Genomic DNA, 18,164 nt, shown 5'->3' on the forward strand with positions numbered 1-18,164 from the left:
TTGTAGAATTATTCATTCCTGTTAAGTTCTGTTATATTTTGTCGTTTGACAGCCACAGATTTCAGTTTCTAATTATATTGAGATTACATGGTATACAACAACAGTACATGAAGTACATGAGACTACAGTAAATATACAGTGTGATATGAATTTATGTGTTTTAATCTGTTGTTGCCTTATTGAAACCTGTTGAGCTGTGGATTTCTGTAGTTGTTCCAGAGTTGCCGTTTACCTCTTGGTGGCTGGGCCATAAGACACCAAAAAACAAAACATGGTGGATATAAAACTATGTCAAAAGGTGTGGGTGTACATCCAAGGAAGTTTAACTTGATGAATCGTAACTTGTTGAGGTTATTGGGGTCCAAAATGGTGAAAATAATAAATAGTTAAAATGTTAGCTAGCACACATGTATTTGTGTCTCTATGTTGCAAATACACATTTGTATGGTAAGAGATTCTTCAGCGAGTGTCTTATTCTTCATTCAGAGGAGAAAACTTGATTGAAAGGCAGCTACAACAAAGAATGAACGCTTCATATGCTTCAAAGAGAAGAAAGACTGCAGGTGAATAACTGTAGAAGAGAGAAAATGCCATTGACCTCTGACACTGCCGTCGGTAATCTTCTTCCTCCTTATTTTACATTTAAATAGAAATCGATTTGCTTTCTGGAATGGAGGAAGCTTGAATGGTCATGGTCACAACACCTCCTTATGAGGTACATCAAGTCTGCATATGGCCAGATTCAGGTTACAGTTTCACACAGAGGGAGCTGCAGGGAACAAAGGCCAGAAAGGATGGCACCAATTTATTAGTCACAGAATGCAGCTCAATAGAAGATGGGAACATGGAAATGGAGAACATTTGATTTTGTTTACCCCTATTTAATCCAAACTATGTTTCTGATCAGATGTCGAAACATGTTAGGGAATGAAAGGCTTTGCCATAAGCTGATGGTAGAAATCTAGAAAACTTCATTCTAGTTGTACAGATGTTTCTTCTCTAGCTACAGAATTTGCATCAGTTATTTTCACCATCAAGCATTCCATCTGACAGAAAACATTATGTGATAAAAAAAAAAGCAGTGGTGACTGGCCAGTAGACATAAAATCTAACATCTGCATGTTTTTCACCAATCTGTCTGGTAACGACACAGAGGTTAATGGCAATTTTTTTATGATCTTATTCTAATTACCAAAACCTGTACATAGTTTTTTTTTTTTTGTCTGTATAATTACATAATTTCCACAAATTTAATTAGATTAAACAGCTGCTACTCAAGTATATCTTGAGGCAGAGCTACTTTTAGACCAATCGGCCAATCATAACGCCTTTTTCACTTGGCAGAATGTAGGAAAGATTATAGGAATGCAAAACTGTTGACTTTAATGAGGAAGTTTCAGATGATCTTTTTTTGCCTATTAAACAGAATATTACAGATGGTTAGTGTTACTAAGCATTAATTGTAAGTTTGAGCGCAAAATGAAAAACCTAAATAAAATTTCTATTTTATAGATTCAGTTAGTTTCTCATTGTTTGCCTGATTTTCCCATTTAAACAAATTAACCATTTATGAGTGAAACTACTAAGATATTAGATTTATTTTCCTTTTTATGATATTTTTCCATATGTTGTTCTTTCCAATGCATTCCCACACGACACATTTTTCACATTACCTTACTGTAAGAAAGGAAAACCTCAGCATAGACAACATAATTAAATGTCAGGTTAAGAAAATCTCCTTTTTTCTGTGCCTACATTTGATATTTTACCTGCTGAGGCAAAGTCCCTTCAGGCAGAGCATCTATTTTTAGTTCTTTCCTGGGCATAGTGAAGCAGTGAGGCACAGATGTTGAAATTCCCCACTGGACTTGAAAATGCATTGAGATAACATTCAAAAGCCATCATCTGGATGACAACAATGTTGCTTATGTGTGTAGAATTAGCCAAACAAGCTCCCAATAATTTACTTTTTCAATCCATCAACATGAAAATGAACAGAGCTGAAGCCAGGGTGTGTAAATAGCATTGCCATCATTCCTTCAAATGGGTGGAAGAGTGAGACAGAGTGCAGTGATCCATTCTCAACGTGGAGTTTAGCTACAGTATCCCGATAACTTTGATACATGACTCAATTTGACTAACAGTGAGTGAACGATAAGAGGGAATGAGTTAGGAAATGTTTATTTTGGCATTGCTGGAAATGGAGTAAAGGTCTTTATTACCAATGGTTTCTTGTCTTTAGGTCTGTGGTGCACATTTCTCTTTACATCGCTCCCTTTTTGCATGCACTGTAATAGAGTATGTGACAATACAAACACCTCATTCTGTCATTGTCACTGTGCTAACAGGCTCATTGGCACTGCCTTGTTATCCAACTCAAACAGGCCGACTCAAAGAAACCACAGCGCATTTCCATAATGTTATTGACTGAGTGCAAAGACTCGACTCTGCCTGGAATGTGGACACTTATCGTGCTATTTGCATGTCTATTACCTCGGAAAACTGCAGTTCTTGACAGAAGTCAAGGAGAGCCAATTTGAAGCTTCGTTGCACAGGAGCCTCCTCCAAGCAACCTACACGTAAATCTTAACACGCAAGAATCCAGGCAAGACGTGAAAAGCAAAGGGTTTCTGGGTTAAGGAAGTAGAATAAAGTAGTGTAATGAAGGCCAACTGTGTCTTTTTAGTGGGTAAATACACTCTTGAAATGCATGATGGATCAGCTGTGAAACAGGCTGGAAAGCAAAGTTCAGTAAATCTGGCATGACTGGAATTTCAATCAGGAAGTACCTGACTATCTTTCCGACTGGATGTCAGGTACCAGCGAACGTGTTCGGTTTGTGGGATTGCATATCCCAGCTGGCAGATTTAGCAGTTGTGATAGAATTAGAGGATTATGTGAGCAGTACAAGGCACCTCATTGACTGTAAGGCTGCATGATCGGTGCCCTTAACATGATAAAAAGCCTTAGGCATTATCATGCCCTTAACATGATAAAAAGTCTGCCTAAGGCTTTTTATCATACCTTAATCAAGCTTGATTATAAATAAGGTTATAAATAAGGGGTGTATTTATAACCTCTGTGTTTCGTTTGGCTTCTCACTCTTTGATTTGACCAACTGAGTACACTGATCTAACTAGAGATCAAAAACATTATTAACCAAAAACTATAAATCGTCAAACTGATTATGAGCTTTTTCCAACTCTCTGTAAGGCTCTGGAGTTGAGACGCCACTTAGTATCATTTTATAGCATAATCAATTACCTATTTTACCTTCAGTTATAAAAATTGTTACGTCCACAAAGGGCACAACATATTTGAGGACATGAAGACAAAAGTGAGGATTCAAAAGTAATTTTTATTTTAAAACTCTCTTGACCTTTTTCTTTAGGATGAGATTCTTTTGATTTCCTGTGAAGGAAAAGAGAGAATTAAATCCTCAGCTCCCCGTGTCCCAAAAATAAAATAAAACAAAAATCCCAAAGTATGAACAGAAAGTTGGACCTGATGAGCCGTTCAAAAAGAACTAAATGGTACAGCAGGGTGCCAACCCTATACATGGCCGTCGAAGCCCCTGCTAGTACCGGACTACAGGAAGAAAAAGAAACTACTGAAAAGGAAAAATTGAAAACAGGACAACTGGTCCCACAAGGTCAAAATCACAACGAAAAAAAAAAAAACATCAACCAAACAAACGGCTAACAAAAAACTACCGTGTTGCAGGCTGGAGACGTGTGTCAGAACGCATTGTCGGTGGTTGTTGGGAGTGGGCGTCGCCCTTTACCTGGGGCAACCCAGCCTATTTATAGGCGGTCCAACAGTGTCACAAATTAACGGACCAAATTATGAAAAGAAAGAATAATCCAAACTCCAAAGTATATTAAACAACAAAAAAAAAATCTTACAACTAAAGTCTATACAAAACGATCCAAGAGAAAAAAAAATAGACAGAAATAAATACAATGTGCCGAAAGCACATAACAAAATGCTGTATATAATAAATACGGCATAAAAAAATGACATCATAATTTAATGCCTTGAAATTGGATATCTCTCTCTGAGTGTCCGCCTTTAGGAAGTCATCACAACATGGCTCCAGGTGTTTGCTGATTGCTGCTGGCTAGTCTGGAGGATCTGATTGGGGAAGTCACAGGGAGGGCCGCTCTGTTAAACGGGAGCTCAGAAGCATGGAAAACACATCTCAAATCCATTAATATTCCATGCTTTTATTTTGGTAACATTCTGTGAAACGTATTTATAATAACAGAACAACAGAACAACCGGAGAAGGTTAACTGCAAGGAAAGAAAATGGCAACAGCAAGAAAAACGCATAAAAGGCGACTTAAATTTAAGCTTCAGTCAATAAGGGAACAAGTAATGGAACTGAAGTCTAAGTTTTTTTTTATTTTGTGACTGCTTAATTAATGATTCATAACAAAAATGTATCAATGTAATGAGCTATGCTTCACTAACGGTAAAACAATTGTAATTTTTTTTTTTTTCCTCTTGTTTAGCTCTTATGGTGGTTGATGATTTACAAGGATGGCTTTAATAAATCATTTCACCTTCAGTTCTAGCCTTCTCAAAGTTGACTGAATGCTACAGTTTAACTGTATCTAAACCACTTTCTTTTCCAGAGATAAATTACTTCAATATATAATCAGCTAACATTTTTTTTAAATAACTGAATATACAAGATGATGTACTATATTTTTTTCACATGACTTCTCAGAAATTCAAAAGGAAGGGATGAGTGGCATTCCCTGACTTTCACTTTTAATACTTGGCAGTTCTTTAAAGCACAGATAGAATAACAGTCCTTCTTCACTGCAGATGAAACTGGATCTGGTCCAGGAAAGGATTTTAATTTGATGCCGTTTTACCAAATGAGGCCAAACATAGCTGTTCATACCTTTTTAATCTCTAGTTTTCCTAGAAACATCTGCCATAACTTGTTTGGAGCATTTCTCAGGACGTTTTTATCTACTGACCAGTAAAAACATCAAATCAAAGAATTACTTTTGAAGTCTAATGTCAAATAATCCGACATCAAATATTAATGAGTGGAGTTTATGTGTTTTGATAGATGCCTGACTACCTATGAAACGTTATTTTATACAGCAATGGCTGTCATTTTATTAAAGATGTTTGTAATCTAATCTACAAAATTCTTATTTCATTGTGTGTCCGGTATTTCACAAAAGCTGAATCTTGAAAGATTAACTTAGAACATAACAGAAATAAGAATTATTGCTTCACAGAGGGCATCCACATAAAAAAAATAAATAAATAAAAATTAAAAAGCAGAAAAAAATATATAAAAATAAATCAAACTCAAATAACAAGCTTTGATTTGGGTCTTGGTGCCAAAACAAAACAAAGACATAATGACCATTATCAATGATTTTATTGTTTGGTATCATGTTTTAAGACCAAAGGAAATTTATGTGCAACCATACGTTTAAAAAAAAATATTTGGAGAAAGGACACTAGTCTATTTAGTTGTGACCCAACTGTCAGTTACTTGTGACAAATCAAGCCAAGTCCATCTCCTACACTGAGAAACAGTTTACTTTATTTTAAATGAAAGAGATTAGACAGAAGGATCTGGAAAAGGTATTTCTGAAGACAGGAGTCCTGAAACTGATGAGGGTGAATATTGGGACGAGGATCATGAGATTTAGCTGCACTGTCACTCAGAACAGACAAGAACTATAGGATGAAGCAGGACTGAAACAGGGAATAACTGCAGAATAGACTAAATATGGAACAGAAAATGTGCCATAGAATACTAAAGTGGTAGAGAGCACACTATTTGTATGTCATCCCTAATATCTGCCTGTCAGTTTTACAAAAGTAATTATATGTTTTAATCTAATATTGTAAATATTGCAAAGCAGAGTCGGTGTGAAATCTTTTCACAGGAACCCCGGCCAGTTTTTCAAATCCCAGGCATCTTTATAAGTGTCTTTGAAAGAACCTGTAAACCTTTGAAAAATGATATTGAAAGTGAATATTTCCAGCAGTTTCCTGTCTGCCTGTGTCATTTGATTCATTCTGTTAGCTGTGTGCAAATCTGCACAGACCGCTGTTGGAGAAACACTGGTCATGAAATGTAGTTCATTTAAATTTACAGAGCAGGAAAAGTGTCTGTTCTGTAAGATATCTCAGGATGTGATTAGTTTGAAAAGTATTGAAATATGTTACAACCAGAATAATCCATCCATCCATCCATCCATCCAATTTCTGTTCAGCCTTGTCCCTAATGGGGTCGGGAGGTTTGCTGGTGTCTATCTCCAGCTACGTTCCAGGCAAGAGGCGGGGTCACCCTGGACAGGTCGCCAGTCTGTCGCAGGGCAACACAGAGACATACAGGACACACAACTATTCACACACACACTCACACCTAGGGAGAATGTAGAGAAACCAATTAACCTGACAGTCATGTTTTTGGACTGTGGGAGAACCCGGAGAGAACTCACGCATGTGCAGGGAGAACATGCAAACTCCATGCAGAAAGAACCTGGGCCGGGAATCGAACCCAGGAACTTCTTGCTGCAAGGCAACAGCTCTACCAACTGTGCCACTGTTCAGCCCTAAGCAGAATTATAAAAGAGTCATATCAAAACAAATAAATATTTTGATGTCAGCTACCACTATAACAAACAACTTTGGATGAAAGCATTGTCAGCGGTTTATGGAAGACTGCAGCTGTGCACCGAGTCAAATTTAGCTTTAGAAAGAAATGATGAAGCCATGTGCATTTTAAAGGAAATGTTTTAAAACATTTTAAAACTGCTGCTAACTCATCAATTAGCAGCAGTTAATTGATGAGTTATCTTAAAGTGATGTTCTCTGAAGTTGTTTATTCTTAAAGTTACTTAACAGGCAGCTTATTAAACAGCTGATAGATCATCACAGTGGTGGAAGCTAACAACATCCGTCTGTTTCAGTTAAAGTTAGAAAATTAAAACAACTATCATAAAATGAATCCATGCAGGTGACACATTAAATATAAGGTGAATATTTTATCTGTGGATGTTATTACAAACACAATGTGTGGAGAAAGACTAATCCTATGTATCCAATGGATGGAGGTAAATACTGAACAGTCCTACAGAGAAACTGGATAAATTCTGCAAAACACTTGAGGCTGAGATTCACCAGGTTTGCATCGCTGTTTAAAAACTCATTAATGTTTTTCCCAGAGGTTAAATGAAACAAATGGCACTTGCTCAAATCCATGGATGTAAAAAGCGACTGTTCTGATGGCAGATACATGAACTGTAGGACATGTATCCTACAGTTCATGTAGGATACATGAACTTACACACTTCCTGTGTAAGTGAGATTGTTCCTGCTCACTTACACAGAAACAGTCTGGGAATGCTGTTCAAAGTCCTCATTAAAGCTGCAGATGCTTATTTTTGGATTTCATTTTCATTTGAACAATAAGGCAATCTGCCTGGGAAAAACCTGTTTGGTGCAACACTCAGGAAAGAATGCACCACTGGGGACAGACATGCTCTGTTCTTTCTTTGTGACAACCGGAGAAAATAATTGTTTTTGGCACATCTTCACATCACAGGCCTCATATGTTTTGCCAGGCTTTTGCCCCTGGTAGTGAGGCAATCTCCTCTGTTGTGTTAATGTAGCTGCCATGTGTTGGGTTTGTCTTTCAGAGATTTTTTTTTTTGTCAGAATTCCCCCGACATGTTTAACTAATGAGTGGTGCTGGTCAGTTTGTAATTGCTGCCTGTATTTGATATTATCCCTACTGTTACTGTGCTTGACTGTGATCACATAATTGTTCACCTCCCGAATGCAATGATTCTTTTTTTAAAAAAAACTCCCTTGATGCAGCAGGTGAATATGCTAATTGTTTCAGGTTGTTACCTTTAGGGTGGTCAGAAGATGAGCGCTTTCATATGGCCCATTTGATGCCTCTGTTAGAGTTAAATGAACACACTGAATAGAAAGTGGTCTTTAGCTCATTAGTTTAAATACAGGGTAGTCATGGAACATCAAACCAAAGCCTTTAGGAGGTTAATAGAGGAGAAGAAGAATTATTTGGTTTGACTATGAATATCTATAAATAATTGCTGAGAGCAAATGGTAACAAAACTAGTCATTTAAACCACAATTAAATATCACAGTGTCACCTAATAACCAGGAAATAATATTCAAATAGTTCCCAGTCTCAGTTATATGATGAGGCCTACGTATTAAAATAAGACTAGATGGAATAATAAGTCCAGCAATGATGCACACTATAATGCCAAAATATGTAACGAAAAACAGGAATTAATTCATAGAATGATATATGGTGATATATAAAAGTCAAGCATGAATATAAATTCTGAAAATTCAAGGTTTTAATTTCAGAGTTTTGGAAGAATTAATTAGGCCAAATTAACTAACCTGAATAAGATAAGTCTAAGAAAGTTCCAAAAACTCAGAATGCAAAGTGAAGATAAGACAATTTTGACAAACTAATGTTTTATCAAGGGCTGCACAGTGGAGCAGTTGGTAGAGCTGTTGCCTTGCAGCAAGAAGGTCCTGAGTTCGATTCCCAGCCCGGTATCTTTCTGCATGGAGTTTCCATGTTCTCCCTGTGCATGGTGGGTTCTCTCCGGGTTCTCCGGCTTCCTCCCACAGTCCAAAAACATGACAGTCAGGTTAATTAGTCTCTTTAAATTCTCCCTAGGTGTGAGTGTGTGTGTGAATAGTTGTGTGTCCTGTATGTCTCTGTGTTGCCCTGCGACAGACTGGCGACCTGTCCAGGGTGACCCCGCCTCTCGCCCGGAACGTAGCTGGAGATAGGCACCAGCAAACCTCCCGACCCCATTAGGGACAAGGCTGAACAGAAAATGGATGGATGGATGGATGTTTCATCAAAGATTTTGCTGAATCAATAACCTCTTGGATTATTGATTCTTATGTTATTACCGGTAATCACTCACAGCAGTGATAGATATTTAGTCATTTTTGGGATTCTAAGATTAAAATAACTTAAAACTAACAAAGAATTATTTTTATGTTTTGAAAAATATCTTTGAAGTTCAACACATAACAGATTCTTTCAAACTGCTCCAGCTGCTTTCTAAAGCTGGGCGCACAAATAGAGAAAAGCTTTGTTTTGGAATGCTGTAGCATGCGGCTGCCTTTAGCATCAATAGCATTTAGCCTTTGTCTTTGAGCTTGCATTATGCTAGAGCTCTGTAGCTTAGTGAGGGGAAAGAAACTATAATAAAATAAAGTAAGTTTGCATTGCATTAATAAAATGACCGTCAATCAATCTCATAAAATACTCTATTCACAACAGTATACCATAATATTTAACTTGTTTATCCTTAGCTAACCTATCCCTGCATAGGCACAAGGATGAGTTCTAAAGAACCGTAGTTAACTTCTTCTCCCAAGTCCAGGGCTCAAGCATGACAGTGTTTGTGGGGAGAACTGCTCAGCTAGTGGAGAAGCGTCGGCTCGACTCGGTTGACATGTTAGCTTAGACCGTTGGAGCATCCTCAGCCTGGGTCAGGGCCATGGCTTCTGCTCTCAGCTGTGGGCTGAAGCAAGCATGGGGCTGAGGAGCCAGTGGTATCAGTTTCTTGACGGAGTCAGAGTCTTCTTTTGGGAAGTCTATCATTCAATGATTCCTTCTACAGAATTTCAAATAAGCCGGGGGCCAAAGCTTATTTCTTCAGTTGGAATATAGTCACCGAAGGCATCTTGGGAGAAGCAGTTTTCCCTTTGCTGCCAGCAGGAGGTCCTCTCTGGCATCGCCCCTGGCAACGGTCTTTGTGCCAATGTGAGCAGGGTGAAGACAGGCTGGGGACTAGTCAGGGAGTGCCATACTGACCTCAAAATACCAAAAATACTAAATACCAGTAATATCAAAAGAGGCCACAGAAATATTCACACCACTAAAGTGACTAACCCAATTCAACAGATTGCCAGTCAGTTGGTGCTATTAGTCTCATAATGACTGGAATAGAGGTCACCTGACTGAGTGAGACAACAACATGAAGGATCCACTAGTGTTTGCTGAAAGGGACGTGGGAGACTCCAGAGAAGAAGAAATTTTTTAAATACTTCTGAATACTTTTATTAACCAATAAAAGCTGCAGATTTTTTAATTATACAATCAACTGTTTTCTGAATTTAAAGGCGTTAAGAACAATTTTAACAGTTTATAACAACTATCATCAGTAAGATACTTTTAAGTATCTTAGATATATTTAAGTGAAGCTCTGTGAATTAAAATTCTTGCCAAAGACTTTTAGGAAGTCTTTTGCAAGAGTCTGAACAGTTGCACGGCAAGCAGTGAACTCCAAGCTGAAGGATCGTTTCCAAGAATAAATGCATGCTGCAGCAGCATGGTGCATATCAAACCAGATGAACGTGGAGTAAGGCTGACAGCAAACACCTGCTGATGATATCAAAGCAAACACTTCGGTCTCTGTAGGAATCTGCATGTAGCTTTATCCCCTCACATCTCCTTTCATTAGTGCTTTAGTCATTGTGGTGTTACTAAACATAGGAGAAAAAAAAAAGAGAAAACTTGGAGCCATACACGGGGATGCGTGCACATGCAACACTAAGAAGCAGGAAAACTTTTAAACCATCACTGCTGCACGCAAGGAAAGTTTGGAACATACAAACGCATGGTTGGCGACGAAAGCCCACGCTCAGACAAATTACCCATCCATGGTGACATGAACACGTAAACAACATCATATGCAGCGCATCTGGGAGAGATGCATCAGGGTTTGTTTTTGCTGTATGTCTCAGCAGGCTCTGGGTGACAACTCATGGAACAGTCAAATTAACAAGCAGAGGAAGGAGGAGGTGACGGAGCAGAGTGAGAGACAACAAAGACCAAACAATGAACTGAGATGTGGAGGGAAAGTCTGGGGAAATATTATTTGGCACCAAGGCGAACAGTGGAATTATATTGACTTTAAACAGCCCTCCACTGGCAGCGTTTCCACCAGGGAGCTCTACTGACAGCTTTTTTGAGCTTATTTCTCCATTTGAAAGGAAGGAACTGTTGACACCCCAGAGAACTGAGCCTTTTTTAAAGCTCTTTAAACACCAAAGGGCCTGGAAGCTAAAAGCTTCTAAACCCAAAACAGGTGTGAGGCGATTGCTCTTTAAACATCTCACTAAACAGCAGACGATTTGCTTGATACGGACGGGTCTGCTGGAAACAAACAGACTCCGTTCTCCAAACTCACCAGGGCTGGGTTTGGGTTAGCCTGGGAAGAGTAAAGGGCCCGGTCCAAACCGAGCCGGGCTCAGGATTTCCTCATTCAATTCTAATGATTCTTTTCTTAACACATCAAGCAGCCAGGAAACAGCACTGTGGAATCATCATAATACGGCACATGTTAAGTAGGTTCTGATGGAGAATTAGCAGACTAATAGCACAAGCTCACTTTACAGCTCTAATGGATACAATTTTTCTCTCAACCTCACGAGGAGTCATTTAAAGATCCAACCAAAGAAAAGCAAGTAATCAGCAGGAGCACTGATTATTCAAGATACTTAGAGATAAACAGAAGCTCATATTTAGCCCTTATGAAAAACAAAAAAATCAAAGTGTACGTGTCAAGCCAGGTTACACAAAAGGACTTGACAGTTAATGAAAGGTATGACGAGTACATTATTAATAAATGTAACAGACATAAATACCATTTTGGTTCAAGTTGGAGATATATGATGGTTCTCAAATGTTTGCACACCCTACTGTTATTTTGTTGTTTACAAAATGCAGCAACGACAAAACATCCCTACAGACCTCTGGTTAGGCCATGGCTAGACTTATTTTTCCCTGATAATAACAAAATCCCTCTATGTTCAGTTTTCCAGCAGTCAGTACTGAAACCAAAATATGCAGTATTACACACTCATAGTATTTATAGCCGGTGATAACTGCACCCACATTTATAAAAAAAAAAGAACAAACAAACAAACAAACTAAAAAAAAAAACAGTAACACAGGTAACTGAAGGTATACAACCAGGACTGAATGTTTTTTTTTTTTTTTTTTTTTAGAAGATAATCCTTCTGTCTTCAACCCTAATTCTTAGTCCAGACATACAAAGAATGCTATTGTCACATTCAGAAGACCAGCAATAATTGCTAGAAATTCCTGCAGCATTCTCTCAGTGAGGCAGCCATCTTCCTGGCAGCGACACTGACCAGCTTCTGGCTGGTTTTGTCTGCGGTTTGGAAAAACTTCCACCTGACCCTTTCTGCTTACTATGGCTGTAGGTAACAAGTTAAAACAACAGAATGTCAAGAAAATTCTGAACTTCTTTCTTGTAAATGACATTCTCGCCACTGACCTAGGGATCATATAATAATCTAATACCACTTAGAAGTGGTATTAGATTATTATATGAATATGTGTGACATTCTGCAAAAAGATACTTGTCTAAAGTGAGTCACACTTATGAAAAGCAGGTAGAAACAAGTTTTATTATTGATTGTTTTCTCCCACGACATATATATATATATATATATATATATATATATATATATATATATATATATATACTTTTTTAATTGTTCAGTTGAATTATACAGAATAGAATACATAAAAGGAGAGAGAATTTTAAAATCATTTTTCATGTTTTTATGCGGATTATTAGGGGTGTTAATACTTTTGAGATCCACTGTGGCCAACCAGCAGAGATGTTCTTGTAGAGAAGCAACACTGGATTCCCGACTCCACACTATGAAAATTCATTTTTGAACTCTTCAATAAAACTAACCTATAAAAAGCGAAAACCTGGCAGAAAAAGATAAGGAGAAGGATGCACGCATTTAAAAAAATAAATAAATAAAAAATGTTTTGCTCAGTGTGTGGGACACCAGCTGCCTGAGGTACAAATTGAAAATTGTAAAATTTATGACACCTGTTTTCTGACCTCAAGTGCTTTTGGATATTACTGAATATTACCAATAATATTCAGTTAGATCAGACATTATTGGTTGTCAATGAATAGGTCTGTGAATATTTCCAATTTACTCTCTGTTCTGATAGAAAGACGCAGCAAATTAAATATTTCTCCATTTCATAGCTTCCAGAGATCAGAGAACTTTCCAGCTGCCTGAAATAACTGAACCATTAAAGTATGGATTCATAAATGTCATGTGTGAATGAACCGAAATAATCTTTCATTTATTTAATTTAAAGAGAATAAAAATCTAACTTTCCTTCAAGCAGTAATATTATATATTACTGTGTAAGTGGTATTAGATTATTATAAAAATGACAGCCTGAGTAAAGATTTATTGGAAAGCGATGTGATAAGTGAATCACATTAATTCAACATCCTCATATCCACTTCATGCAGGTAGGGGGGCTTCTGTCAAAATATGCCGCTACCTGGCAGCAACAGAGACTAGCCCTCAGAGGAGGGCTTCCCCCGCAGTAGAGGTCTGAAATTACTGAGTCTAACCAAAGCCAAGTAGTTTCCTAGGGAACCAGAGAACCACCAAGACCAGCAAAGACCACATGAACCATCTGGCCCAGCAGGTGGACCCAGCCCTACAACCCCATGCTGACCATCCCTAAAGCAGTGACCCCTAAAAAAAGATTCCATAAACTACAGTGAGTGATGTGTGCAACTTTTTTGTGTATTTGTAAAAAGAACACTTTTTTAAAGGGGCAATATCATGTAAAATTGACCTTTCAGAGGTTCATGTCATCCAAAAAATACTTGCAGTGTTGCTTTGATTCTTTCTTGCATGTTTGAGAAATCCTTTAATTTCCAATGGCAACCATTCGGCAGTGATAATCGCCTGGTTGGACATAGCAACAGCTTCCAGGCACAGCTTCTCCTCAGAGCTGCACTTTCCAAGTTTCTTCAGACTAGCCAGCAGCAATTAGCAAACACTTGGTGGACCTGTGCATCTGCTGAGCTTGTTATAGCAGCTACTTCTCAGTGCAACACAGACAAAAATGTTGTTGAAGTGTTAATAGAGGAGCCATGTCGTGATGAGGTAGTCATCATAAACACAGGAGTTTTTAAAGAGACAGAAGCCTAATTTCAAGGCCTTAAATTATGACTTAATATTTTTTTAAAGTCCTACTTGATAGATACTGCATTTTTACTTTAGTTACTTAAATCCACTATAAAATGCCACTGTATTCCTGGAAAATACATAATACTGCCATTAAAAATATATATATATTGTGAAATCTTTTCTTGTTCTTTTAAAGCCGAAGTCAGAGACAGGTGTCTATCACTATAGCAACTGCTCATCTTTCCCTGAATTCTCAAGTTTCTGTAGATCTGCCCATTGACAAATAAAGAATGTTGCCAGCATGCACAGATAAAATCCTTGTTAACACTAAATACTTGCCTCTTCTCATTTTCTGTATGACATGTTTTAGAAGATTAAAAATAACCTTCATATCCGAACTACCTTTGGCACATATGAGCAATTAGGCATCATTTATCATCCTCTGGTCTCCTGAGCTCAGTTAGCGCTGAGAACCTTGATGGGGAACTGGCCATCTGATAGGATGGTCAGCATCTGTCTCTTTTCGAGTGAAATACACACCGTACACACTCCTTCACATGCTCACACAGCAGCTCAAGACATCTGCTGGGGTTCCAACAGGTCTTTGCACTGTGGCACTCAGGCTATTACAAGGACTAAGGATACTTGAGTGGTAATGACACATCCCTGTTGAGCAGACCCAGCATAAAACCAGGAAGAGGGGACAAGACTAGGGTCAAAGAGGACATGGGCCCTGGGAGGCTGATTTAAATACAGCAGAACGGCGTCCTCTGCCTGAGGCCAGAGTAAAATACGAGAGCAGGTTTCAGACCTGGACGATGTTCAAGAGAGAACACTTTAACAAAATTATTTAAAGCAACCAAATAATTCAGTTTTTTTTTTTTTTTTTTTTTTTACTTGTGATGAATTCCTACAGGAATTCATCACAAGTAAAAAAAAAAAAAAACTGTCATGATACTTTAAAAATATCATGATACTTTAAAATCATGATACTTTAAAAATATCATGATACTTTAAAATCATGATACTTTAAAAATATCATGATACTTTAAAAATATCATGATACTTTAGCGTCACTTGATCTACGATCAAGTGACGCTAAAGTATCATGATATTTGTTGCTGGTTACCTCTACAGAAAACACATAACTTTGGTAATAAATACCATAATTCAGTTTTTTTTTTTTTTGCTTTAAAATACTGGTGTATGACCCGACTGTAGAGGATGGAGTAATTTAACTAACATCAGGACAAACATTAATTTTATTGAGCTACATCTCTACCTGAAATTATGTCTATGTGGTGATTATTGGAACCCTTTGGGCCCTTGGTACTAACTGGGCATCAATTAAAAATCATAATCCTGCCTGAGTATTGTTGCTGACCATGTCAGTTCCTTAATGACCACTCATACTCTGTTAGCTATGTCCAGCAGGATAACACAGCATGTCACAAAGCTCCAGTTATCTCCAGGTAATCTCCTGGTTTACTGGATATGAAAAGGATTTCACTGGTCCCAACTGGTCTCCAAATTTTAATCCAATAGATCACCTCTGGGATGAGGTGGAAAGGGGCATTTACATCAAAGATTAGCAGTAGAAAAGTCTGCACCAACAGAGGAATGCTATCATCAAAAAATTAACTCAGTGAAGTGTTGAACTACATAGATAGAGCCCTGCCCAAACTAATATTTAGCATTTTTTTATTTATTTTGAATTATTTTATTATGAGTTGGAATTTCAAAAATAACACACTTTATTAAGTTTAACATTTTTTTTTACTTTTTAAAGTCACATAAAATTATTTTTTGGTGCATCAGTAACAGGGCTGAGTGAATTCAACAATCCAATGTTTTTCTTTACGAAGTCCCCCATCGTATTGTGTTAAGAAGACACCGCACATGCTGAGCTCACTGTATGAAGTAACTTAAGTAATAAGACTGTTCTTATGAAGGCATTTTTAGAGCAAATGGTTTTTTAAGTCTTTCATAAAAACAAAATAAGAGTTACACTTCTTCAACTTCTTAAAATACAAGACACAAATTGTATTCTTTAAGTCACACTCACAAAAATCTTACACTTACAGTTTTGCATCAAATAATCTCAAATAAATGGTGCAAAACAAATTCACATAGCCATGTCAGAAAAAAAAAATACTTGTGAATGTTAGTTGGTTTGCTCCTTCTATGTCCCTGTAATAAGGATCTACAGCAGTTTTAATGTGAGTCGATTATAGACCCACTTTTCCTGCCGATTTGCTCTTTAATTAACATATTTGTAACAATATTAAGACCAACAAAGAAAATGGAAAATGTTGATTAATTGAAAACAGAGTTTATGTATTTGCATTATTCTGGTATGTTTGTTATGTGTCTACAGTGAGGCATTGTGGGTAAGATTTAGTCATTGCTTTAGTCATTTCTTAAATTGTTTAGCATTGTTCTTGTAGTGATTAGTCTGTTCCTGTTGTAGAGTATATGTTGGCGTGTTAAACCACTCAGCAGAGTAACCATAAGTCAGACAGGTTGTCATCAGAAAGACATGTGGGTTTAATTACATTGGGTAATTCAAATATTAGCCTAGAAAGCTACATGTCATGGTGAATTTTTTGAGCCAATTAGGGCTGCACCCTCTCTGTTAGCTCTAAGATGTTACAATACCTTAGTAATTAGTTGGTTGTCTGTGATGCTTTGTTTTATCGGAAATAAATGTTTAAGGAACATAGCTCAGTTTTGTGTAAATTGTTAATATAACTAACTGTATTAGGTATGTGAAGATCTCTGAGGAATGTTTCTGACCCCTGGTGGAATCTATGCTGTGAACACTTGAGATGTAATGAACACAAAAGGAAGTTTAACCTGGTTCTATCAAGACGTGTCTAACAAAGTGGCCTCGTCATTTTGATCACTTTATATGAGTTTCCATTAAAATAACAAAGTCAGCCTTTAAAAACATCACTGAATAAATGTGAGTAAAGTTTGTTACATAGTCCAGTCACAAGATAAAAATAAAATTACGGATGTCCAGATTAACATCAGTATCAGCCAATGTTAGTCATTTCTTAAAAAAATGTGTAAAAGTGTAATAATAATAAGCAATATGTATTTCCATCCTTCAGCTGTTTGTGTTGGTCATGTGGTATTTGGTACATGATACCAGCACACACTTGTAGGTGTTTAATCTGAGCAGAGAAGCAATGCCAGGTTTATGTGGATGTTTTTTTCACCATGTCAGAATGATTAACATCCATACACATAACAGCAATATTAATATTGGATATTGATACTGGCCAGAACTTTCACATCGGTGCACCCCTAGAAAAGATAATGATCTCCTCTTCAGAAATAATTTAACACTTTGGAATATTATGACTGGAAAGATGCTGGTTGCCACATAACTTTACTGAGTTGGAACCAGATGTTTACATACACTGAATAAAAAGCTCAGCTTTCATATCAGCTGAAATCTATTCTAATGTCATAATAAAAAAAAAAAAAAAAAAAAAAAATCTAGGTCACTTACCAAAGGAAGGGTTTCCTCCAGGGTTTAAAGTGACTCTGAAAGCTTCGTGCCAGATGTTTCGGCCAGGCGGCGCGTCACAGGGATCGATGTAGAGAAGAACGCCTCGAAAACCGAAGTCAGATAATAGAGACAGCTGGGTGCAAAACACAGAAATATAATTATAGAGATAAGTAATTCTTCCATGGAAGAACACATTGAACATATTTTTAATTCTTATTCATAAACATATTGCAACTTAAATTTCTTATGGCAGGACAGGTATTGTAAAGAAAATGAAGGTCCAACAACCTACTCCAAATAGTAAAAAAAAAAAAAAAAAAAAAGAACATAACATTAAAGAAAACTATGCGCAAAGACTATGAGATGTAACGAACAAATAATGTAAAATATTGATTATCCATCTTTAGAAAAACATCAACTGAGGAACACATCGATTAATGCTGAGAACAGGTTGTGATGAGCATCTGAAGCAAAATGACTTTGAGACAGAAATAACCAAACAAGAAGTCTTCCAAAAGCAAAAAAGACCAAGACTCATCTAACAGGCTATAAACCCACCAATAACCTGAAGTGGACTCAGTAGCCAATCGGCAATGACAAAGA

The 18,164-nt window shown here is 37.2% G+C and overlaps 1 protein-coding gene across 7 annotated transcripts in view; it reads right to left on the reverse strand.

Moving 5' to 3' along the window:
- Nucleotides 1-18,164, reverse strand: part of LOC122837974 (inactive N-acetylated-alpha-linked acidic dipeptidase-like protein 2) — a 321,561-nt gene that overhangs the window by 138,676 nt on the left and 164,721 nt on the right. For all 7 annotated transcript variants that reach the window (XM_044128206.1, XM_044128210.1, XM_044128205.1 and 4 more), the window contains one exon: nt 17,562-17,694. In XM_044128206.1, the coding sequence (XP_043984141.1) occupies nt 17,562-17,694 (133 nt within the window). The remainder of the gene's footprint in view (nt 1-17,561; nt 17,695-18,164) is intronic.

The sequence above is a fragment of the Gambusia affinis genome, linkage group LG10, assembly GCF_019740435.1.
Source record: "Gambusia affinis linkage group LG10, SWU_Gaff_1.0, whole genome shotgun sequence".
NCBI classification, from domain to species: Eukaryota; Metazoa; Chordata; class Actinopteri; order Cyprinodontiformes; family Poeciliidae; genus Gambusia; species Gambusia affinis.